The 26,185-nt window shown below is 44.8% G+C and overlaps 1 protein-coding gene across 2 annotated transcripts in view; it reads left to right on the top strand.

The window, feature by feature from the left end:
* Positions 1-12,931, top strand: part of LOC109907382 (ubiquitin-conjugating enzyme E2 E2-like) — a 49,287-nt gene extending 36,356 nt beyond the window's left edge. For both annotated transcript variants that reach the window (XM_031793431.1, XM_031793434.1), the window contains exons 4-6: positions 140-272; positions 7,048-7,195; positions 11,143-12,931. In XM_031793431.1, the coding sequence (XP_031649291.1) occupies positions 140-272; positions 7,048-7,195; positions 11,143-11,240 (379 nt within the window). In that variant the 3' untranslated portion in view covers positions 11,241-12,931. The remainder of the gene's footprint in view (positions 1-139; positions 273-7,047; positions 7,196-11,142) is intronic.
* Positions 12,932-26,185: the final 13,254 nt, after the last annotated feature.

The following is a 26,185-nucleotide window of genomic DNA, read 5'->3' as shown; positions in this document are numbered from 1 at the left end:
TCATTCAGGCTTCTTCTCTCTTTATCTTTCACAACACACACACTGCTGAATCAGGAATTGAGTTACAGAATTAAAATGTAATGTCCTGCCTTCTAAATACATTCTGTATATTGAATTTCTTTCTTCTGTGCCCTTGCAGTGCTGGTCCGAAAGGAGACAACATCTATGAGTGGAGATCCACCATCCTGGGGCCACCAGGCTCTGTGTACGAGGGAGGGGTCTTCTTCCTAGATATCGCCTTTACACCAGACTACCCCTTCAAACCACCCAAGGTAAACACATGTGCATGCTCACACACACACACACACACACACACACACACACACACACACACACACACACACACACACACACACACACACACACACACACACACACACACACACACACACACACACACACACACACACACACACAGGTATGTATGCTAGACTAGTGCTTGTTCAGGAGCCCATGTTGACTGATTCTGTTTTATTTTTTATTTGGGCCTTGGGTTAGGCTTTGAGGGCGTGAAATACTAAACATCTGCACGACACCGGCTACTTTAGAGACAAACATTAACAGTGCATCAATGGCTACTCTGAAACACAAATAGACAAGTACAGTTTGTGTCGGAAGTTTACATACACCTTAGCCAAATACATTTAAACTCAGTTTTTCACAATTCCTGACATTTAATCAGAGTAAAAATTCCCTGCCTAGGACAGTTAGGATCACCACTTTATTTTTAGAATGTGAAATGTCAGAATAATAGTAGAGAGAATGATTTATTTCAGCTTTTATTTCTTTCATCGCATTCCCAGTGGGTCAGAAGCTTACATACACTCAATTAGTATTTGGTAGCATTGCCTTTAAATTGTTTAACTTGGGTCAAACGTTTTGGGTAGCCTTCCACAAGCTTCCCACAATAAGTTGGGTGAATTCCTCCTGACAAAGCTGGTGTAACTGAGTCAGGTTTTTAGGCCTCCTTGCTCGCACATGCCTTTTCAGTTCTGCCTACACATTTTCTATAGGATTGAGGTCAGGGCTTTGTGATGGCCACTCCAATACCTTGACTTTGTTGTCCTTAAGCCATTTTGCCACAACTTTGGAAGTATACTTGGGGTCATTGTCCATTTGCAAGACCCATTTGCGACCAAGCTTGAACTTCCCGACTGATGTCTTGAGATGTTGCTTCAATATATCCACATAATTTCCCTCCCTCATGGTGCCATCTATTTTGTGAAGTGCACCAGTCTCTCCTGCAGCAAAGCACCCCCACAACATGATGCTGCCACCCCCGTGCGTCACTGTTGGGATGGGGTTCTTGCAAGCCTACCCCTTTTTCCTCCGAACATAACGATGGTCATTATGGCCAAACAGTTCTATTTTTGTTTCATCAGACCAGAGGACATTTCTCCAAAAAGTACGATCTTTGTCCCCATGTTCAGTTGCAAACCGTAGTCTGGCTTTTTTATGGCAGTTTCGGAGCAGTGGCTTCTTCCTTGCTGAGCGGCCTTTCAGGTTGTGTCGGTATAGGACTCTTTTTATTGTGGATATCGATACTTTTGTGCCTGTTTCCTACAGCATTTTCACAAGGTCCTTTGCTGTTGTTCTGGGATTGATTTGTACTTTTCGCACCAAAGCACGTTCATCTCTAGGCGACAGAACACATCTCCTTCCTGAGCGGTATGATGGCTGTGTGGTTCCATGGTGTTTATACTTGTGTATTATTGTTTGTACAGATGAACGTGGTACCTTCAGGCATTTGGAAATTGCTCCCAAGGATGAACCAGACTTGTGGAGGTCTGCAATTTTTTTCTGAGGTCTTGGCTGATTTCTTTAGATTTTCCCATGATGCCAAGCAAAGAGGAACTGTGTTTGAAGGTAGGCCTTGAAATACATTCACAGGTACACCTCCTATTGACCCAAATTATGTAAATTAGCCTATCAGAAGCTTCTAAAGCCATGACATCATTTTCTGGAATTTTTCCAAGCTGTTTAAAGGCACCGTCAACTTAGTGTATGTAAACTTCTGACCCACTGGAATTGTGAAACAGAGAATTTTAAGTGAAATAATCCGTCAGTAAACAATTGTTGGAAAAATTACTTGTGTCATGTACAAAGTAGATGTCCTAACCGACTTGCCAAAACTATAGTTTGTTAACAATACATTTGTGGAGTAGTTGAAAAACGTGTTTTAATGACTCCAACCTATGTAAACTTCCGACTTCAACTCTACATCTTTATTTTTAGTGCATATTTAAGGATGGGATGTGTTCCCATGTGTTAAGTTTTTATTTATTTTTATTCTGAAAAGATATCTGGCTTGCCAAGGAGAAGATATTTTGAGAGCTGGAAGGTTTTGAAATAACTTTATTTAAATTTTATTTTTTTACTCCCCTTTCTCCCCAATTTCGTGGTATCCAATTGTTAGTAGTACTAAATAGTACTTACTATCATCGCTACAACTCCCATACGGGCTCGGGAGAGACGGCGGTCGAAAGCCATGCGTCCTCCGAAACCCAACCAAGCCGCACTGCTTCTTAACACAGTGCGCATCCAACCCGGGAGCCAGCCGCACCAACGTGTCGGAGGAAACACCGTGCACCTAGCGGCCTGGTTAGCATGCACTGCGCCCGGCACCCCACAGGAGTCGCTAGTGCGCGATGAGACAAGGATGTCCCTACCGGCCAAGCCCTCCCTAACCCGGACGATGCTAGGCCAATTGTGCGTCGACCCCATGGACCTCCCGGTCGCAGCCGGCTGCGACTGAGCCTGGACTCGAACCCAGAGATTTGAATAGAAGAAAATAACAACCGACAGAGAGAAGCTGGTGAATAAACTTTCTGGGCTCTGTTCACTGGCGAACCGGACACCCCCGCAAGGTGGGGTTGGCCCACGAGCTCTGGGGTCCCATGCGCCTGTCATCGATGTCTTTTTTAAATGGAATAAATCATTTTTACAGTAAACCTCCAAAAGTAACTTATAATCCTTTTGAATTTAAACAAGTACTACTCTTGGGCTTCAGGAATGGACTGAAAAAGTGAAATATATATATATATTTTAGCTTTATTTAACTAGGCAAGTCAGTTAAGAACAAATTCTTATTTTCAATGACGACCTAGGAACAGTGGGTTTACTCCCTTGCTCAGGGTCAGAACAACCGATTTTTACCTTGTCAGCTCGGGGATTCATTCTTGCAACCTTTCAGTTACTAGTCCAACGCTCTAACCACTAGGCTACCTGCCGCCCCATGAGGGGATATAAGTGAACAAATGCCGTGGTCAAGGCTATGAGGGCACCAGTGCAATGAGTGGAGCTTTCTCAGGTGTTCAAAAGCAGACTGAGAGCCTAATGCTTCTTAGGTCGTTATTTCAGAGTTTTATTTGAGAAAATGATCTCTCCACAGAAACGACAGTGACGGGGATGGTAAAACCAGATATTATCAACATCAGGGAAACTGTGCAGAAGGGAGTTGTGCTTTAAATACAGCAGTTCTGTAACATCTTTACTGGGACCTCTCGTTCTCCTCAATTACCGACCTCATCACGTTACGGAAAGAGATGAACTGTATAGGAAGCTCTGGGGACAGGTCGTCTGGATACGGGACAGATGATAAATTGGCAGATCCAAACAGATTGTCATTTTTAGCAGACAAGCTGTTTGCGATTTCTTTCATACTGGTGAACCGGCTTTTGAGTTGTGTAGTTGCAATATCAACAGTCCCTTCTCTCTGGTATATCTTGGCATGCATCACTCAAGACTAAGTTTAAATTGTGTGCAGCACAATGGACATACAGTATAATGCACAATGTCTCAGGAAAGACTGTCTGGTTTGACAATACTCGGTATAGAAACTGTGTTATGCCAGTGTTATGTTATGTGTTCAGTGTTATTGAGAAAATAATCTGTGCAGATGAATATCGTCTCTGAGCTCTGTTCAGTGATTATTGAGAAAATAATCTATGCAGGTGTGTTGATTGGGGATCAGCCCTGAGACCGTTTAGTTTAGTGATTGCCTCAGGATGTGTGGCTTCTCTCTGGCTGTCGTCATCTCTAACCTTTCTTCTCTCTCTCTCTCTTTCTCTCCCACAGTCACTCTCTATCTTTCTTCTTCTCTCTCTGCCCTCTGCTGACTGAGGATTAAAGGAAACATATCTGCTGATCTGAGAGACAGACCTCCCATTGGGTTTATTTGATTTATTTATTTCACCTTTATTTAACCAGGTAGGCAAGTTGAGAACAAGTTCTCATTTACAATTGCGACCTGGCCAAGATAAAGCAAAGCAGTTCGACACATACAACAACACAGAGTTACACATGGAGTAAAACAAACATACAGTCAATAATACAGTATAAACAAGTCTATATACGATGTGAGCAAATGAGGTGAGATAAGGGAGGTAAAGGCAAAAAAAGGCCATGGTGGAAAAGTAAATACAATATAGCAAGTAAAACACTGGAATGGTAGATTTGCAATGGAAGAATGTGCAAAGTAGAAATAAAAAATAATGGGGTGCAAAGGAGCAAAATAAATAAATAAATAAAATACAGTAGGGAAAGAGGTAGTTGTTTGGGCTAAATTATAGGTGGGCTATGTACAGGTGCAGTAATCTGTGAGCTGCTCTGACAGTTGGTGCTTAAAGCTAGTGAGGGAGAAGTGTTTCCAGTTTCAGAGATTTTTGTAGTTCGTTCCAGTCATTGGCAGCAGAGAACTGGAAGGAGAGGTGGCCAAAGAAAGAATTGGTTTTGGGGATGACTAGAGAGATATACCTGCTGGAGCGTGTGCTACAGGTGGGAGATGCTATGGTGACCAGCGAGCTGAGATAAGGGGGGACTTTACCTAGCAGGGTCTTGTAGATGACATGGAGCCAGTGGGTTTGGCGACGAGTATGAAGCGAGGGCCAGCCAATGAGAGCGTACAGGTCGCAATGGTGGGTAGTATATGGGGCTTTGGTGACAAAACGGATTGCACTGTGATAGACTGCATCCAATTTGTTGAGTAGGGTATTGGAGGCTATTTTGTAAATGACATCGCCAAAGTCGAGGATTGGTAGGATGGTCAGTTTTACAAGGTTATGTTTGGCAGCATGATTGGGGAAGGAGAGTTGTATGGCATTGAAGCTTGCCTGGAGGGTTGTTAACACAGTGTCCAAAGAAGGGCCAGAAGTATAAAGAATGGTGTCGTCTGCGTAGAGGTGGATCAGAGACTCACCAGCAGCAAGAGCAACCTCATTGATGTATACAGAGAAGAGAGTCGGTCCAATAATTGAACCCTGTGGCACCCCCATAGAGACTGCCAGAGGTCCGGACAGCAGACCCTCCAATTTGACACACTGAACTCTATCAGAGAAGTAGTTGGTGAACCAGGCGAGGCAATCATTTGAGAAACCAAGGCTGTCGAGTCTGCCGATGAGGATGTGGTGATTGACAGAGTCGAAAGCCTTGGCCAGATCAATGAATACGGCTGCACAGTAATGTTTCTTATCGATGGCGGTTAAGATATCGTTTAGGAGGTGCACCCATAACCAGCTCTGAAACCAGATTGCATAGCAGAGAAGGTATGGTGAGATTTGAAATGGTCGGTAATTTGTTTGTTGACTCGGCTTTCAAAGACCTTAGAAAGGCATTGTAGGATAGATATAGGTCTGTAGCAGTTTGGGTCAAGAGTGTCCCCCCCTTTGAAGAGGGGGATGACCGCAGCTGCTTTCTAATCTTTGGGAATCTCAGACAACACGAAAGAGAGGTTGAACAGGCTAGTAATAGGGGTGGCAACAATTTCTGAAGATCATTTTAGAAAGAAAGGGTCCAGATTGTCTAGCCCGGCTGATTTGTAGGGGTCCAGATTTTGCAGCTCTTTCAGAACTTCAGCTGAACGGATTTGGGAGAAGGAGAAATGGGGAAGGCTTGGGCGAGTTGCTGTGGGGGGTGCAGTGCTGTTGACCGGGGTAGGAGTAGCCAGGTGGAAAGCATGGCCAGCCGTAGAAAAATGCTTATTGAAATTCTCAATTATGTTGGATTTAACAGTGGTGACAGTGTTTCCTATCTTCAGTGCAGTGGGCAGCTGGGAGGAGGTGTTCTTGTTCTCCATGGACTTTACAGTGTCCCAGAACTTTTTTGAGTTAGTGTTGCAGGAAGCAAATTTCTGCTTGAAAAAGTGTATAATGGTTTCTAGCTTCCCTGAACAGCTGCATATCACGGGGGCTGTTCGATGCTAATGCAGAACGCCATAGGATGTTTTTGTGTTGGTTAAGGGCAGTCAGGTCTGGGGAGAACCAAGGGCTATATCTGTTCCTGGTTGTAAATGTCTTGATTGGGGCATGTTTATTTAAGATGGTTAGGAAGGCGTTTAAATAAAATATCCAGGCATCCTCTACTGACGGGATGAGATCAATATCCTTCCAGGATACCCCGACCAGGTCGATTAGAAAGGCCTGCTCGCTGAAGTGTTTCAGGGAGCGTTTGACAGTGATGAGTGGAGGTCGTTTGACCGCTGACCCATTACGGATGCAGGCAATGAGGCAGTGATCGCTGAGATCTTGGTTGAAGACAGCAGAGGTGTATTTAGAGGGTTGGGTTGGGTTGGGAGGGCGGGCGGGCGGGCAGGCAGGAAGGAAGGAAGAAAGGAAGGAACAGGGTACACAAATACCACAGACTAGACCAGCAGGTCCCCTCCACACCTTGGGATAGCCTGGGAGATTATGCAGCTTTTTTGGAGCACAGTTTCCACAAGCAGGCCAGCATGGTTAATCACTCATTAAGTGATTGAGAGTGAGTGAGTCAGCTAGGGAGTGAGTGAGTGAGTCAGCTAGGGAGTGAGTGAGTCAGCTAGGGAGGGAGTGAGTGAGTGAGTGAGTGAGTCAGTGGAAGGCTGCACCCCCCCCCCCCCCCCCCCCAGAGGTCGGAGGTGGCTCCCTAAGGATGTGTGGTCTCTTGTCTTCCTGTTATTTTTCGCTCTGCTTCTTCTGTGTTACTGTCACAAAGAGATGCTCAGCTCCCCAAGGACTGGAAAGAGCACATAAACCCCAGAGTGTATTGATATAGATGTACTTTGTTGTTTCCTAGGTGACGTTCCGTACCAGGATCTACCACTGTAACATCAACAGTCAGGGTGTGATCTGTCTGGACATCCTGAAGGACAACTGGAGCCCCGCCCTCACCATCTCCAAGGTGCTGCTGTCCATCTGCTCCCTGCTCACTGACTGCAACCCTGGTGAGTGATACCCCAATCAACCAATCAGACAGAGAGACTCAAGAGAAGTGTCTCTCACTTTTATTATCTATTTCACTTGCTTTGGCAATGTAAACACAAGTTTCCCATGCCAATAAAGCCATTAAATTGAAATTGAGAGAGAGGGAGCGCGTGTGAGAGACGACAGACGAGAGACACGACACACGAGAGAGAAAGTACGATCTCATCCTGGAATTTACAAGGTCTGAGGTAATCTACCTTTAACCTAAAGAGCAAGAACCAAGACTTCATCAAAGAAATTGGAAATACAGACACTGGTTGCCCTCCAGGTTACAGAGAGCTGGTAGTCCCATCCACCAAACTACCAGGTGTGAAACAGGGAAGAGACTCAGTAGGTATGCTAATCTGGTATAGAGCAGACCTAACCCATTCTATTAAATTCTTCAAAACAGGAACATTTTATATCTGGCGAGAAATTTATAAGGAAATCATCTCATCAGAGAAAAATGTCCTCATGTGTGCTACCTATATCCCCCCAATAGAATCCCCATACTTTAACGATGACAGCTTCTCCATCCTAGAGGGGGAGATCAACAATTTCCAGGCCCAGGGACATGTACTAGTCTGTGGTGACCTAAATGCCTGAACCTGACACTCACCACACATGGGGACAAACACCTACCTGGAGGTGACAGTATGCCCTCCCAAATATGCCCCCCTAGACACAACGATTACAAAACAACCAAGAAAAATGGGTCACAACTCCTGCAGCTTTGTCGCATGCTGGGTCTGTACATAGCCAATGGTAGGCTTCAAGAGGACTCCTATGGTAGATACACCTACAGCTCATCCCTTGGCTGTAGTACTGTAGACTACTTTATCACTGACCTCAACCCAGAGTCTCTCAGAGCGTTCAGTCAGCCCACTGACACCACATCAGATCACCGTAAAATCACAGTCTACCTGAACAGACCAATACTCAATCATGAGGCATCAAAGCCAAAGGAACTGCACAATATTAAGAAATGCTATAGATGGGAGGAAAGTGTGTAGAAACCTACCAAAAAACAATTAGGCAACAACAAATTCAATCCCTTTTAGACAAATTCCTGGACAAAACATTCCACTGTAATAGTGAAGGTGTAAACTTGGCAGTAGAAAGCCTAAACAGTATACTTGACCTTTTCAGATTCCCTATCAAATTAAAAAATTCCAAGCAGACAACCTAAGAAAATGAAGAACAATGACAAATGGTTTGATGAAGAATGCTAAAACCTAAGAAAGAAATTGAGAAACCTATTCAACCAAAAACATAGAGACCCAGAAAACCTGAGTCTACACCTAAAACAATACAGAAATACACTACGGAAAAAGAAGGAACAGCACGTCAGAGATCATCTCGATGTAATTGAAGAATCCATATAATCTAACCACTTCTGGAACACAAACAAACAACCACACGAAGAGTTTTTAAAATGGAGATGTGTGGATAAACCACTTCTCAAATCTTTTTGGCTCTATAACAAAGAATAAACATATACATGATCAATTAGAAATCTTAGAATCAGCTATTAAAAACTACCAGAACCCACTGGATTCTCCAATTACATTGAATGAACTACAGGACAAAATACAAACCCTCCAATCCAAAAAGGTGGTGTTGATGATATCCTACATGAAATTATAAAATATACAGACAACAAATTCCAATTGGCTATACTTAAACTCTTTTCACATCATCTTTAGCTCTGGCATCTTCCCCAATATTTGGAACCAAGGACTGATAACCCTAATCCACAAAAGTGGAGACAAATTTGACCCCAATAACTACTGTGGGAAATGCTTCAACAGCAACCTTGGGAAAATCCTCTGCATTATCATTAACAGCAGACTTGTACATTTCCTCAGTGAAAACGATGTACTGAGCAAATGTCAAATTGGCTTTTTACCAAGTTACCATACGACAGACCACGTATTCACACTGCACACCCTAATTGACAAACAAAACAAAGGCAAAGTTTTCTCATGCTTTGTTGACTTCAAAAAAGCGTTTCACTCAATTTGGCTTTGGATCTGCTATACAATTTGATGGAATGTGGTGTTGGGGGAAAAGCATACGACATCATAAAATCCATGTACACAAAGTGTACAAGTGTGCAGTTAAAATGTGCAGTTAAAATGTGCAGTTAAAATGGCCAAAAAACAAACACATTTCTTTCCACAAGGCCGTGGGGTGAGATAGGGATGCAGCTTAAGCCCCACCCTCTTCAACATGTATATCAACGAATTGGTGAGGGCACTAAAACAGTCTGCAGCACCCGGCCTCACCCTACTAGAATCTGAAGTCAAATGTCTACTGTTTGCTGATGATCTGGTGCTTCTGTCTCCAACCAAGCAGGGCCTACAGCAGCACCTAGATATTCTGCACAGATACTGTCAAACCTGGGCCCTGACAGTAAATCTCAGTAAGACAAGAATAATGGTGTTCCAAAAAAGGTGAACAATCTGAGAGACAATGCAAGAAGGGCCAACTATGCCATCGAAGGGAACATAAACTTTGACATACCAATTAGGAACTGGCCCCAAAAAATACTTAAATCAGTTTTAGAACCTATTGCCCTTTATGGTTGTGAGGTCTGGGGTCCGCTCACCAACCAAGAATTCACAAAATGGGGTAAAAACACCAAATTGAGTAATCAAAAGTAACACAATAAAATAACAATAACGAGGCTATACACAGGGGGTTCTCATCAGTCTGGTCATTACTTCCCCTCCTCCCCCCTCGGGGGGCCCTCTCCCTCCCTCCCAGACCCCTTCCCACATTGCATAGTGGGTTTGGAGCTGTTGCTGTGGGCTCCAAGTCTAAATAGCCTCCCACCCACTCCCCCACAACTCCCCCCCCTCCCCTCCCCTTAAGGTGTCCTTATTCATGCAGTAGTAGGGGTCTAGCGGATCAATGGAATATTATGGGATATAGCTAATTAAAGGAGGAGAGGGCAGAATGACACTTAATGAACCCTCACAGGCACAATTGTATAATTCCTGGCTGTCTGGGTTGGGGTGCCACAAGGAGACCTTGCACAGTGCTCTGTAGCTCTAGTGTTTTCACCCTTTACCTGAGCCTAGCTGCGCTGGGGCCCTGATCCCACTGCTGCTCACCCAACCAGCACCTGGAGCTCAGCAGGGGGGCTGCCATTTGAATTATTTTGAATTTTCCACCCATAGAAGTAGAATGAATGGAAAGGGCATCTTCATTCAAGTCAATGATGGTATAATGGGTGGAATGGCAGCCATTCGGAGTGTACCCATACCAGGAAGTAAAAGCAGGAAGTGTACCCTTCAATCTGTGCTGTGATTTGTTGAATCAACTCAACTGACATTACAAAAAATACATTCCATTGCATGAGCCACGTCAGTTAGAATCAGTTGATAGAACATTCCAAAAGACCATGGAAATGATTGCATCACAATACCAGGCAGGCATTGTGAGTGTACCTGTGAGTTTACCAGTCAGATTGCCAGGGTTAGAGCTTCCACGCCCATTATATTCATTCTATTTCTATGGTTGCACATCCCTGAATACACCCCTGGTCAGAGTGTGTCACTGTGATGTGCTGTAAAGGGAATATGTCTCTGTCATTTCCTGTAGTACTAGTCAAGCCTGCTGTGAACACTTGATTCACATGATGTCTGTAAAAGTGTCTGCTATTTTGTATGTCATATAATTATAGAGTGTCCTACTTGAGATGAACGGGGCTTCACGACATGGAAAATGATTCATGGGTTTTTCCATTTAGGATGTTAAAGGTATCAAGGTAGTCTGTAAAAATCATAGTTAATGGAAGCAAATCGTTTATCTGAATAGTTGGGGTGACAGTTTCTGACTGTAAACAAACAACCAATGGATGTGATGGGACGTGATTTAATGGTGGTTAAAATGTCATCCATGTTGTTCTCCCTCCTCACAGCTGACCCTCTGGTAGGAAGCATCGCCACCCAGTACACAACCAACAGACCAGAGCACGACAGGATAGCCAAACAGTGGACCAAGAGATACGCCACATAGTCTGACAGCAAGGACCTCCACTGTCCCCCTCCCAGACCCACCGCCACCACCCAAAATCTGTGGAGCACACCGACCCCTCAGCCCTCCGCCCCTAGCCTGGCCCCAGATCTGGTTGTGTTGTATAGCCAACTCCTATAGTCATCGCATGCCAAACAATGAATTATTGGTGTGTTTGGTATGACAATGATGAATTACATTGACATTTAAGTCATTTAGCAGACGCTCTTATCCAGAGCGACTTACAGTTAGACCAATAGTATTTGGCTATACAGCACAAACAGATTTGGGACCAAGCTACTTGCCCCCCACTCTGAGCCCCAAATCTGTGGAAGCACACCCACCTGACCTGATCCCCCCCCCCCCCCCCCCCCCCTTCCTCATCACAGATGGCACCTTCATTGGGGAGTACGGACTCATAGTAATGGCTGGAACTGAGTGAATGGTATCAAACACATGGCACACCCAACCCTCCTCTGACAACATGAACTGTTATTTGTCCCATGCAGACACTTGATCACTTCTTTTTTTTTATACAAAGAGTATATTGGGAATTTCTTTCCAATACACCGAATGTTGATATGGTCATGAAAGCTTTAATACTGTTATTCTTGTTGTTGTTCGTATTATTACATCATTTATTGCTTTTTTTATATGCATTATCATGAGTTTTTTTAATACTAGACCCTTTATGTGATTGATAAAAAATGTATTCTATTCTAGTGCATTCTAGTCCATGCATTCTAGAGCCCATGCATTAAAGACTCCATGCATTCTAGAGCCCATGCATTAAAGACTCCATGCATTCTAGAGCCCATGCATTAGACTCCATGCAGTCTAGAGCCCATGCATTAAAGACTCCATGCATTCTAGAGCCCATGCATTAAAGACTCCATGCATTCTAGAGCCCATGCATTAAAGACTCCATGCATTCTAGAGCCCATGCATTAAAGACTCCATGCATTCTAGAGCCCATGCATTAAAGACTCCATGCATTCTAGAGCCCATGCATTAAAGACTCCATGCATTCTAGAGCCCATGCATTAAAGACTCCATGCATTCTAGAGCCCATGCATTAAAGACTCCATGCATTCTAGAGCCCATGCATTAAAGACTCCATGCATTCTAGAGCCCACGCATTAAAGACTCCATGCATTCTAGAGCCCATTCATTAAAGACTCCATGCATTCTAGAGCCCATGCATTAAAGACTCCATGCATTCTAGAGCCCATGCATTAAAGACTCCATGCATTCTAAAGCCCATGCATTCTAGAGCCCATGCATTCTAAAGCCCATGCATTCTAGAGCCCATGCATTCTAAAGCCCATGCATTCTAGAGCCCATGCATTCTAAAGCCCATGCATTCTAGAGCCCATGCATTCTAAAGCCCATGCATTCTAGAGCCCATGCATTCTATTAAGTGTTGTTTAAGAGGCCAGCTTCAATTTAAGCCTGTCTGCAGAATTAGTGTCTACAAATGCAGAGTGGACTTTATTCTATGATTAATCATTTGATGTTATTTTTCTGCCCCAAGAAGTTATTGACATGACAGTAAGGCTGTCTGGATCTGTGTGTAGCTGGTCTTACTGCTCACCTCCTGTGGTGCTAGCCAGCTGGCAGTTGTTTGCTGTACATTTGCCTTGTGAGAATACATACTTATTGAATACTTAATTAAACACTGGTTGTAATGTTAATTCTAGCTCGGCTAATCTGTTGCTAATGTGTTCACTGGGGGTCCTCTTCACTGGGTTAACCATGTTGATTTTAATGCAAAATCAATAATATTTACTGCTGTTCAATGGTCATTCAAATATGAATATTATTACATGCACTAAAGAGGAACAATGGGTCCATATTGAAGATACGCATGCTCCTCCCCATAATATTTTTACATCTTTATTTTCAAAGGATAAAGCTAATAAGAACATTATAACAATATGGAAGAAAATGAAACATATTCTACAAGAACCAATATCACTCCCTAAACAACACAACGCTATGGAACAATCCTTGGATAGCTTTTCAGAATTTACCGATTTTAAATGGATCCACATGAAAAACTAAAGGCATAGAAACAGTCAATTAATTGGTAATCAGAAAATACATTTACAGTATTTCCTTGAAATTTAAAAGCAATTTTGGACTGACCAATGTAAATATGTTCAAATACGTGCACCTTCATTTCTATTTGAAATCTTTTGGATTTCACAGCAATCTTGAGGGGATCCTATTTGAGCCAGAAAAGGATGATCATATGATTGGTAAGATATTCAAAACCTTGCAGAAAGCCTATCCAACTGACACTTAGAAAAATGTTTCAACGATTGGAACCAAGACTTGCGTAATAAATTCTATACAAGGGACAAAATGATGACTCAATAATCCATGCCTTCTGGGAACGCTATAAAGTCCAGAAGTTATGGACACAGAAGGTTGGCTGTTAGAAGTATTACAATGCAAATATACTTTTAATCCGTCTGTCTGCATATTTCAAGATATGGCATATGGGGGTGCAGTGAGACGGTTCTGCCGAGTTTGCAGAGTTGTTCGAGGACGGAGAGAGGAAGACTCCACACCACTCTCTCACTTCAGTATCATACCTAGTTATATTCTGATGTTGTCTGTGTGTGTTTTCTATACCTGTTCACTCCTCACCCTGTAGGCTTTACAGGCACCCCCACCCCTTGGCTGCAAACCTATTAATTTAGTGTACCCTGCACGTACAACCCATGTGGAATTCTGGGTCTCTGGCAACGTCTGCAGTGAAGAACGCAGAGTTCATCTCAGTCTATGATGCCCTTCAGTACCTTGACTTTTTGGCCCTGACGGAGATGTGGATCACCCCAGAGAACACGGCTACTCCAGATGCTCTTTCTTCATCTGACTATGTTTTCTCTCTGGTCGTCACGGTGGTGGCACAGGTCTACTTATTTCTCCTAACTGGAGATTTTCTCTTTTCTCCCTCTATCACCTGTCTATTTCCTCATTTGAATTCCATGCTGTCACTGTCACTTGTCCACTCAAGCTTAACATGGTTGTCATCTATCACCCACCAGGTGCCCTTGGAGAATTCCTCAATGAGCTTGACACCTTGATAAGTTAATTTCCTGACGATGGCTCACCGCTCTTTGTAATTTCCAACTTTGATTAATTTATTTCCAACTCTCTCTTTCCCTTCCTTGCCTATTTTCACCTCACCCTTTCACAGTCCCCTCCAACTCACAGGGCAGGCAGTACGCTTGACCTCACCCTTTCCCAGTCCCCTCCAACTCACAGGGCAGGCAGTACGCTTGACCTGACCCTTTCCCAGTCCCCTCCAACTCACAGGGCAGGCAGTACACTTGACCTCACCCTTTCTCAGTCCCCTCCAACTCACAGGGCAGGCAGTACGCTTGACCTCACCCTTTCCCAGTCCCCTCCAATTCACAGGGCAGGCAGTACGCTTGACTTGACCCTTTCCCAGTCCCCTCCAACTCACAGGGCAGGCAGTACGCTAGACCTCACCCTTTCCCGATCCCCTCCAATTCACAGGGCAGGCAGTACGCTTGACCTCATCTTTACTAGAGGCTGCTCGCCTACTAATCTCACTGCAAACCCCTTCCAGGTCTCTGATCACTTTTGTTTCCTTTTCTGTCTCCCTTTCCTCCAACTCTAACCACCCAGCCCCTACGCTGATGGTCATGCGCCATCGCAATCTTCACTCTCTCTCTCCCAATAGGCTCTCCTCTTCTATCCTATCTTCTCTCCCTTCTGCTAAATCCTTCTCCATTCTGTCTCCTCTTCGACCCTACTCCCCTCCCTTTCCGCATCCTATGACTCGCAATGTCTCCTATCTTCCCAGCCCGCTCGGCCCTCACCACCTGCTCCGTGACTGAGTAACTCATTGCGAGTTTACAGAACAGGGCAGCTGAGCAAAAATGGCGGGAAAACTAAACTTCCGGAAGACCTATCATCCTTTCATTCCCTCCTCTCTACCTTCTCTTCCTCTGTATCCCCTGCTTAAGCCACTTTCTATCATTCTAAATTTCAAGATGCTACCTCTAACCTTAGGAAAGTCTTTTCCACCTTCTCCTCCCTCCTTAATCCTCACCCCCTCCCCCTCCCTTTCTGCGGATGACTTTGTCAATCACTTTTAAAAGAAGGTTGACGACATCCGCTCCTCATTCACTCAGCTTTTTGTGTCCTCTGTTCCCACTCACACAGAACTACCCTACGTCTTGACCTCTTTCTCCCCTCCAGATGAAATACTGCGACTAGTGAGGTCTGGCCACCCGACAACCTGCCCGCTTGACCCCTTCCCCTCCTCCAGACTCTGGAGACCTTCTCCCATTGCTCACTTCCCTCATCAATTCATCCCTGACCACTGGCTATATCCCCTCCAAAATGGCTGAGTCGCTCCCCTCCTCAAGAAACCAACACTCGACTCATCTGACGTCAAAAACTATAGACCTGTATCCCTTCTTTCTTTTATTTACAAAACACTTGAGCTTGCTGTCTCTGATCAACTTTCTCGTTATCTCTCTCAGAACAATCTTCTTGACTCTAATCAGTCAGGCTTCAAGACGGGTGAGTCAACTGAGACTGCTCTTCTCTGTGTCACGGAGGCTCTCCGCACTGCCAAAGCTGACTCTCTCTCCTCTGTTCTCATCCTCTTAGATCTATCCGCTGCCTTCAACACCGTAAACTATCCGATCCTCCTCTCCACCTTCTCAGGGCTGGGTGTCTCAGGCTCTATCAGATCCTCCTCTCCACCTTCTCAGGGCTGGGTGTCTCAGGCTCTATCAGATCCTCCTCTCCACCCTCTCAGGGCTGGGTGTCTCAGGCTCTATCAGATCCTCCTCTCCACCTTCTCAGGGCTGGGTGTCTCAGGCTTTGCATTCTCTTGGATTGCATCCTACCTGGCAGGTCACTCCTACCAGGTGACATGGAGAGGATCTGTATCTGCACCATGTACTTTCACTACTGGTGTCCCCCAGGGCTTGGTTCTTGGCCCTCTTCTCTCTATACACCAAGCCACTCGGCTCCGTCATATCCTCACATGGTTTCTCCTATCATTGCTATGCGGATGACACAACTACATTTCTCCTTCCCCCCCTTCTGACACCCAGGTGGCGACATGCATCTCTGCCTGCCTGGCAGATATTTCAGCTTGGATGTCGGCCCACCACCTCAAGCTCAACCTCGACAAGACAGCTGCTCATCCTCCCAGGAAAGGCCTTCCCACTCAAAGACCTCCATCACGGTTGACAACTCCACAGTGTCGCCCTCCCAGAGTGCAAAGAACCTTGGTGTGACCCTGGACAACAGCCTGTCATTCTCTGCAAACATCAAAGGAGTGACTCGCTCCTGCAGGTTTATGCTCTACAACATACATGGAGTACAAACCTACCTCACACAGGAAGAGATGCAGGTCCTAATCCAGGCACTTGTCATCTCTTGTCTGGACAACAACAATTCGCTGTTGGCTGGGCTCCCAGCTTGTGCCATCAAACCCTTGCAATTTATCCAGAACACTACAGCAAGCCTGGTTTTCAACCTTGGTACCACAATGGTGGAACCAGCTCCCCTTGAAGCTAGGACAGCAGAGTCCCAGCCCATCTTCCGAAAGCACTTGAAATCCAATATCTCTCCAAAGAGTATCTTTAAATAAACCCCCCCAACACACAAAAAAACCTGAACCAACACTTGACCCCCCCCGTCTCCCCCTGTCCCTTCTAGCTCTGACTCTGCTGATAGCTACTTTGAGGGAAAGTGTACTTATTATGCCTGTGATATGTTGTTGTCCCACCTAGCTATCTTAAGATGAACACTAAATGTATACCCAATGGGTCGGACGATACTTTTCTCGTCAATCATTTAGAAAAAATGTACGTGTAAAAACTGTAAATCAACCAATCCTCCATCGTTAACACAATGGAAAGGTCAAATGCTTTATCTAAATGTTGAATGTGCGTGGGGGATGGAGAGAACAAAAAGTGTGCAGTTTAGTGTGCAGTTTAGTGCAGTTTAGTTCCTAATATTCCAGTATCAAAATGTAGGACACCCCCTGCAATGGAACAGAACATAGACAGTATGTTGAGCCTCAACATCTGGATGCACGCCTTCACTCCTAATGTGTGTCAGGCTGTCATGAAAGGAACATTCCAAATTAAATGTTTGGTTTTGAGCTTTGTGGAGTCTTGTTTTGTGAAAATGATTCATTAGTTAAGAGTTCATTATTAATTAGGCAGCAATGCTGCTTCTTATTGCAAATTACGTCAATGGCCTCAGTCATTGTAGGCCTATTCCAACATAAACCAGCACCACATCTTCCCTCTGGCACATGGATTTCTCAGCCCTCTCTAGAGAGACTGTTGAGCATTAGTGGTGAGAAGAGAACTGATCCAGGATGAATTAGTAGAATCATTGACTTTTCAAAGCCAGAGTTGAGAGGAGGGGAGTCAGGCCTTACAATTCTGTATTGTGCAGCCATACATTATTTGGTGTAGGTTGGACCCTGATTCCTATCAGGCAAAGAGGAGAGACACCAGCGGAGGGATGGAATTGTTGTTGCCAGGCAGGGAATGGAAGGGGGGACTCCACCTTTCCATTTCTACTTCACAGTGGGGCAGGGGGAAACTGTAGATAAAGACTTAACAAGTCTCTAGTCTACAAAATGACTAAACTATTGAAAATGGAGTGGTCAATTAAGCAATAAGGCCCGAGGAGGTGTGGTATATGGCCAATATACCACTGCTAAGGGCTATTCCTATGCACGACGCAACATGAGTAGAGCCATGGTATATTGGCCATATATCACAAACCCCAGAGGTGCCTTATTGCTATTATAAACTAGGAGGCTCGTTGAGAACAAGTTCGCATTTACAACTGCGACCTGGCCAAGATGAAGCAAAGCAGTTCGACACAAACAGTTACACATGGAATAAACAAACATACAGTCAATAATACAATAGAAAAAGTCTATATACAGTGTGTGCAAATGAGGTAGGATAAGGGAGGTAAGGCAATAAATAGGCCATAGTGGAGAAATAATTACAATAAAGCAATTAAACAATGAAGTGATAGATGTGCAGAAGATGAGCGTGCAAGTAGAGATACTGGGGTGCAAAGAAGCAAAATAAATCAAATAACAGTATGAGGATGAGGTAGTTGGGTGGGCTATTTACAGATGGGCTATGTTCAGGCGCAGTGATCTGTGAGCTGCTCTAACAGTTGATGCTTAAAGCTAGCGAGGGAGATATAAGTCTCCAGCTTCAGTGATTTTTGCAGTTCATTCCAGTCATTGGTAGCAGAGAACTGGAAGGAAAGGCGGCTGAAGGAGGAATTGGCATTGGGGGTGACCAGTGAAATATACCTGCTGGAGCTCGTGCTACGGGTGGGTGCTGTTATGGTGACCAGTGAGCTGAGATAAGGCGGGGCTTTACCTAGCAAAGACTTGTAGATGACCTGGAGCCAGTGGGTTTCGCGACGAATATGAAGCGAGGGCCAGCCAACGAGAGCATACAGGTCGCAGTGGTAGGTAGTATATGGAGCTTTGGTGACAAAACAGATGGCACTGTGATAGACTGCATCCAATTTGCTGAGTAGAGTGTTGGAGGCTATTTTGTAAATGACATCACCGAAGTCAAGGATCGGTAGGATGGTCAGTTTTACGAGGATATGTTTGGCAGCATGAGTGAAGGATGCTTGGTTGCGAAATAGGAAGCCTATTCTAGATTTAATTTTGGATTGGCGATGCTTAATATGAGTCTGGAAGGAGAGTTTACAGTCTAACCAGACACCTAGGTATTTGAAGTCCGTCCAGAGTAGTGATGCTGGACGGGTGGGCAGGTGTGTGCAACGATCGGTTGAAGAGCATGCATTTAGTTTTACTCGCATTTAAGACCAGTTGGAGGCCACGGAAGGAGAGTTGTATGGCATTGAAGCTCGTCTGGAGGTTAGTTAACACAGTGTCCAAAGAAGGGCCAGAAGAATACAGAATGGTGTCGTCTGCGTAGAGGTGGATCAGAGACTCACCAGCAGCAAGAGCGACATCATTGATGTATACAGAGAAAAGAACCCTGTGGCACCCCCATAGAGACTGTCAGAGGTCCGGACAACAGGCCCTCTGATTTGACACACTGAACTCTGTCTGAGAAGTAGTTGGTGAACCAGGCAAGCGAGGCAGTCATTTAAGAAACCAAGGCTGTTGAGTCTGCCGATAAGAATGTGGTGATTGACAGAGTCGAAAGCCTTGGCCAGGTCAATGAATACAGCTGCACAATATTGTCTCTTAAATCAAATCAAATCAAATTTTATTTGTCACATACACATGGTTAGCAGATGTTAATGCGAGTGTAGCGAAATGCTTGTGCTTTTAGTTCCGACAATGCAGTAATAACCAACAAGTAATCTAACTAACAATTCCAAAACTACTGTCCTATACACACAAGTGTAAGGGGATAAAGAATATGTACATAAAGATATATGAATGAGTGATGGTACAGAGTGGCATAGGCAAGATACAGTAGATGGTATCGAGTACAGTATATACATATGAGATGAGTATGTAAACAAAGTGGCATAGTTAGTGGTTAGTGATACATGTATTACATAAAGATGCAGTAGATGATATAGAGTACAGTATATACATATGAGATGAATAATGTAGGGTATGTAAACATTATATTAGGTAGCATTGTTTAAAGTGGCTAGTGATATATTTTACATAATTTCCCATCAATTCCCATTATTAAAGTGGCTGGAGTTGAGTCAGTGTGTTGGCAGCAGCCACTCAATGTTAGTGGTGGCTGTTTAACAGTCTGATGGCCTTGAGATAGAAGCTGTTTTTCAGTCTCTCGGTCCCAGCTTTAATGCACCTGTACTGACCTCGCCTTCTGGATGATAGCGGGATGAACAGGCAGTGGCTCGGGTGGTTGTTGTGCTTGATGATCTTTATGGCCTTCCTGTAACATCGGGTGGTGTAGGTGTCCTGGAGGGCAGGTAGTTTGCCCCCGGTGATGCGTTGTGCAGACCTCACTACCCTCTGGAGAGCCTTACGGTTGTGGGTGGAGCAGTGGCCGTACCAGGTGGTGATACAGCCCGCCAGGATGCTCTCGATTGTGCATCTGTAGAAGTTTGTGAGTGCTTTTGGTGACAAGCCGAATTTCTTCAGCCTCCTGAGGTTGAAGAGGCGCTGCTGCGCCTTCTTCACGATGCTGTCTGTGTGGGTGGACCAATTCAGTTTGTCTGTGATGTGTATGCCGAGGAACTTAAAACTTGCTACCCTCTCCACTACTGTTCCATCGATGTGGATAGGGGGGTGTTCCCTCTGCTGTTTCCTGAAGTCCACAATCATCTCCTTAGTTTTGTTGACGTTGAGTGTGAGGTTATTTTCCTGACACCACACTCCGAGGGCCCTCACCTCCTCCCTGTAGGCCGTCTCGTCGTTGTTGGTAATCAAGCCTACCACTGTTGTGTCGTCCGCAAACTTGATGATTGAGTTGGAGGCGTGCGTGGCCACGCAGTCGTGGGTGAACAGGGAGTACAGGAGAGGGCTCAGAACGCACCCTTGCGGGGCCCCAGTGTTGAGGATCAGCGGGATGGAGATGTTGTTGCCTACCCTCACCACCTGGGGGCGGCCCGTCAGGAAGTCCAGTACCCAGTTGCACAGGGCGGGGTCGAGACCCAGGGTCTCGAGCTTGATGACGAGCTTGGAGGGTACTATGGTGTTAAATGCCGAGCTGTAGTCGATGAACAGCATTCTCACATAGGTATTCCTCTTGTCCAGATGGGTTAGGGCAGTGTGCAGTGTGGTTGAGATTGCATCGTCTGTGGACCTATTTGGGCGGTAAGTAAATTGGAGTGGGTCTAGGGTGTCAGGTAGGGTGGAGGTGATATGGTCCTTGACTAGTCTCTCAAAGCACTTCATGATGACGGAAGTGAGTGCTACGGGGCGGTAGTCGTTTATCTCCGTTACCTTAGCTTTCTTGGGAACAGGAACAATGGTGGCCCTCTTGAAGCATGTGGGAACAGCAGACTGGGATAGGGATTGATTGAATATGTCCGTAAACACACCAGCCAGCTGGTCTGCGCATGCTCTGAGGGTGCGGCTGGGGATGCCGTCTGGGCATGCAGCCTTGCGAGGGTTAACACGTTTAAATGTTTTACTCACCTCGGCTGCAGTGAAGGAGAGGCCGCATGTTTTGGTTGCAGGCCGTGTCAGTGGCACTGTATTGTCCTCAAAGCGGGCAAAAAAGTTATTTAGTCTGCCTGGGAGCAAGACATCCTGGTCCGTGACGGGGCTGGTTTTCTTTTTGTAATCCGTGATTGACTGTAGACCCTGCCACATACCTCTTGTGTCTGAGCCGTTGAATTGAGATTCTACTTTGTCTCTATACTGACGCTTAGCTTGTTTGATTGCCTTGCGGAGGGAATAGCTACACTGTTTGTATTCGGTCATGTTTCCGGTCACCTTGCCCTGATTAAAAGCAGTGGTTTGCGCTTTCAGTTTCACGCGAATGCTGCCATCAATCCACGGTTTCTGTTTTGGGAATGTTTTAATCGTTGCTATGGGAACGACATCTTCAACGCACGTTCTAATAAACTCGCACACCGAATCAGCGTATTCGTCAATGTTGTTGTCTGACGCAATACGAAACATATCCCAGTCCACGTGATGGAAGCAGTCTTGGAGTGTGGAATCAGATTGGTCGGACCAGCGTTGAACAGACCTCAGCGTGGGAGCTTCTTGTTTTAGTTTCTGTCTGTAGGCAGGGATCAACAAAATGGAGTAGTGGTCAGCTTTTCCGAAAGGAGGGCGGGGCAGGGCCTTATATGCGTCGCGGAAGTTAGAATAGCAGTGATCCAAGGTTTTGCCAGCCCTGGTTGCGCAATCGATATGCTGATACAATTTAGGGAGTCTTGTTTTCAGATTAGCCTTGTTAAAATCCCCAGCTACAAAGAATGCAGCCTCAGGATGTATGGATTCCAGTTTGCAGAGTCAAATAAAGTTTGTTCAGAGCCATCGATGTGTCTGCTTGGGGGGGAATATATACGGCTGTGATTATAATCGAAGAGAATTCCCTTGGTAGATAATGCGGTCGACATTTGATTGTGAGGAATTCTAAATCAGGTGAACAGAAGGACTTGAGTTCCTGTATGCTTTTGTGACAACACCACGTCTTGTTAGCCATAAGGCATACGCCCCCGCCCCTCTTCTTACCAGAAAGATGTTTGTTTCTGTCGGCGCGATGCGTGGAGAAACCAGCTGGCTGCACCGACTCCGATAGCGTCTCTCCAGTGAGCCATGTTTCCGTGAAGCAAAGAATGTTACAGTCTCTGATGTCCCTCTGGAATGCTACCCTTGCTCGGATTTCATTAACCTTGTTGTCAAGAGACTGGACATTGGCGAGAAGTATACTGGGGAGTGGTGCACGATGTGCCCATCTCCGGAGTCTGACCAGAAGACCGCTACGTTTCCCTCTTTTACGAAGTCGTTTTTTTGGGTCGCCGGCTGGGATCCATTCCGTTGTCCTGGGTGAAAGGCAGAACACAGGATCCGCTTCGCGAAAGTCATATTCTTGGTCGTACTGATGGTGAGTTGACGCTGCTCTTATATTCAGTAGTTCTTCTCGACTGTATGTAATGAAACCTAAGATGACCTGGGGTACTAATGTAAGAAATAACACGTAAAAAAAAACTGCATTTTTCCTAGGAACGCGAATGGTTTAAGGGTAGGCTCAATCAGACCATCTGACTGGAGAGGTTGACTGTTTGTCCTGTAGCCTACTGCACTCAAATGAACCCTTTAAGACCAATATTGGTTATGTGTAGACATTCAAAATGTAGTTAAGTGGACTTTGTATGGACCATCAATAAATCAAATGTACAGTGCCTTGCGAAAGTATTCGGCCCCCTTGAACTTTGCGACCTTTTGCCACATTTCAGGCTTCAAACATAAAGATATAAAACTGTATTTTTTTGTGAAGAATCAACAACAAGTGGGACACAATCATGAAGTGGAACAACATTTATTGGATATTTCAAACTTTTTTAACAAATCAAAAACTGAAAAATTGGGCGTGCTAAATTATTCAGCCCCCTTAAGTTAATACTTTGTAGCGCCACCTTTTGCTGCGATTACAGCTGTAAGTCGCTTGGGGTATGTCTCTATCAGTTTTGCACATCGAGAGACTGAAATGTTTTCCCATTCCTCCTTGCAAAACAGCTCGAGCTCAGTGAGGTTGGATGGAGAGCATTTGTGAACAGCAGATTTCAGTTCTTTCTAAAGATTCTCGATTGGATTCAGGTCTGGACTTTGACTTGGCCATTCTAACACCTGGATATGTTTATTTTTGAACCATTCCATTGTAGATTTTGCTTTATGTTTTGGATCATTGTCTTGTTGGAAGACAAATCTCCGTCCCAGTCTCAGGTCTTTTGCAGACTCCATCAGGTTTTCTTCCAGAATGGTCCTGTATTTGGCTCCATCCATCTTCCCATCAATTTTAACCATCTTCCCTGTCCCTGCTGAAGAAAAGCAGGCCCAAACCATGATGCTGCCACCACCATGTTTGACAGTGAGGATGGTGTGTTCAGGGTGATGAGCTGTGTTGCTTTTACGCCAAACATAACGTTTTGCATTGTTGCCAAAAAGTTCAATTTTGGTTTCATCTGACCAGAGCACCTTCTTCCACATGTTTGGTGTGTCTCCCAGGTGGCTTGTGGCAAACTTTAAACTACACTTTTTATGGATATCTTTAAGACATGGCTTTCTTCTTGCCACTCTTCCATAAAGGCCAGATTTGTGCAATATACGACTGATTGTTGTCCTATGGACAGAGTCTCCCACCTCAGCTGTAGATCTCTGCAGTTCATCCAGAGTGATCATGGGCCTCTTGGCTGCATCTCTGATCAGTCTTCTCCTTGTATGAGCTGAAGGTTTAGAGGGACGGCCAGGTCTTGGTAGATTTGCAGTGGTCTGATACTCCTTCCATTTCAATATTATCGCTTGCACAGTGCTCCTTGGGATGTTTAAAGCTTGGGAAATCTTTTTGTATCCAAATCCGGCTTTAAACTTCTTCACAACAGTATCTCGGACCTGCCTGGTGTGTTCCTTGTTCTTCATGATGCTCTCTGCGCTTTTAACGGACCTCTGAGACTATCGCAGTGCAGGTGCATTTATACGGAGACTTGATTACACACAGGTGGATTGTATTTATCATCATTAGTCATTTAGGTCAATATTGAATCATTCAGAGATCCTCACTGAACTTCTGGAGAGAGTTTGCTGCACTGAAAGTAAAGGGGCTGAATAATTTTGCACGCCCAATTTTTCAGTTTTTGATTTGTTAAAAAAGTTTGAAATATCCAATAAATGTCGTTCCACTTCATGATTGTGTCCCAAATGTTGATTCTTCACAAAAAAATACAGTTTTATATCTTTATGTTTGAAGCCTGAAATGTGGCAAAAGGTCGCAAAGTTCAAGGGGGCCGAATACTTTCGCAAGGCACTGTATTTATAAAGCCCTTCTTACATCAGCTGATGTCACAAAGTGCTATACAGAAACCCAGCCTAAAACCCCAAACAGCAAGCAATGCAGGTGTCGACTCACGGGGGCTAGGAAGAACTCCCTAGAAAGGACAATCTCCTGTGGTCTGCCATCATCACATTGAAGAAGCCAACCCATGTGGTGAAGCCACTCCACCAGGTGAGTTCTGACTGTCCAAAACAGTAGCCTACATGTACCTGTAACTTAGCGTCTTCGCTCGGTTATCCATTAGCCTACATGGCCCATTGCTACCTGCAATAAGAGGATGGTAGACAATTTGGAAGGAATGCTTTGGCATGCAGGAAACTTAATGTAACCTAATATGACCATCATAAAGACGAGATAAGAACATATCATCTCTCTCTGTCACCCTCTGCTGATTATTGGGAGTGTCTGGTAACTTAACTTTTTAATTATGTATTGATGAGCACATTACATTATATCAGAGGAGGCTGGTCGGAGGAGCTATAGGGTGACAGGCTCATTGTAATGGCTGGAACGGAATAAATGGAACGGTATCAAAAGCATCAAAGATATGGAAATCACGTTTGACTCTGTTCCATTCCAGCCATTATAATGAGCCCGTCCTACAACATGTAATGTGTTGGTCCCATGTTTCATGAGCTGAAATAAAAGATTCAAAACATTTTCCAGAAGCACTAAAAGCTTTCCTTTTAAATTCTGTGCACAAATTTGTTAACATCCCTGTTAGTGAGCATTTCTCCTTTGCAAAGATAATCCATCCTCCTGATGGGTGTGGCAAATCAAGAATCTGATTAAAGAGCATGATCATTACACAGGTTCACCTTGTGCTGGGGACAATAAAAGGCCACTCTAAAACGTGCAGATTTGTCACAACACAATGCCACAATGGTTGCATGTCTTAAGTTTTGAGGGTGTGTGCAATTGGCATGCTGACTGCAGGAATGTCCACTAGAGCTGTTGCAAGATAATTTAATGTTCTTTTCTCTACCATAAGCTGCCTCCAATGTCATTTTAGAGAAATTGGCAGTACATCCAACCGGCCTCTCAGCCGCAGACAGCCCAGGACCTCCACATCCGGCTTCTTCACCTGCGGGATCGTCTGAGACCAGCCACCCAGGCTGCTGATGAAACTATTGGTTTGCACAACCGAAGAATTTCTTTACAAACTGTCAGAAACCGTCTCAGGGAAGCTTATCTGCGTACTCGTCATAACTGACTTCAGAGGGCAAACGCTCACCTTCGATGACCACTGGCACGCTGGAAAAGTGTGTTTCACAGGGGAATCGCAGTTCCAACTGTACCTGGTATATGGCAGATAGCTTGTATGGTGTCGTGTGGGTGAGCGGTTTGCTGATGTCAATGTTGTGAACAGAGTGCCTCATGGTTGCGGTGGGGTTATGGTATGGACAAAAACACAATTGCATTTTATCG

The sequence above is a fragment of the Oncorhynchus kisutch genome, linkage group LG17, assembly GCF_002021735.2.
Source record: "Oncorhynchus kisutch isolate 150728-3 linkage group LG17, Okis_V2, whole genome shotgun sequence".
Classification (NCBI taxonomy): Eukaryota; Metazoa; Chordata; class Actinopteri; order Salmoniformes; family Salmonidae; genus Oncorhynchus; species Oncorhynchus kisutch.
The sequence above is the reverse complement of the archived record's forward strand: the minus strand, read 5'-3'. Positions and strand labels throughout refer to the sequence as shown.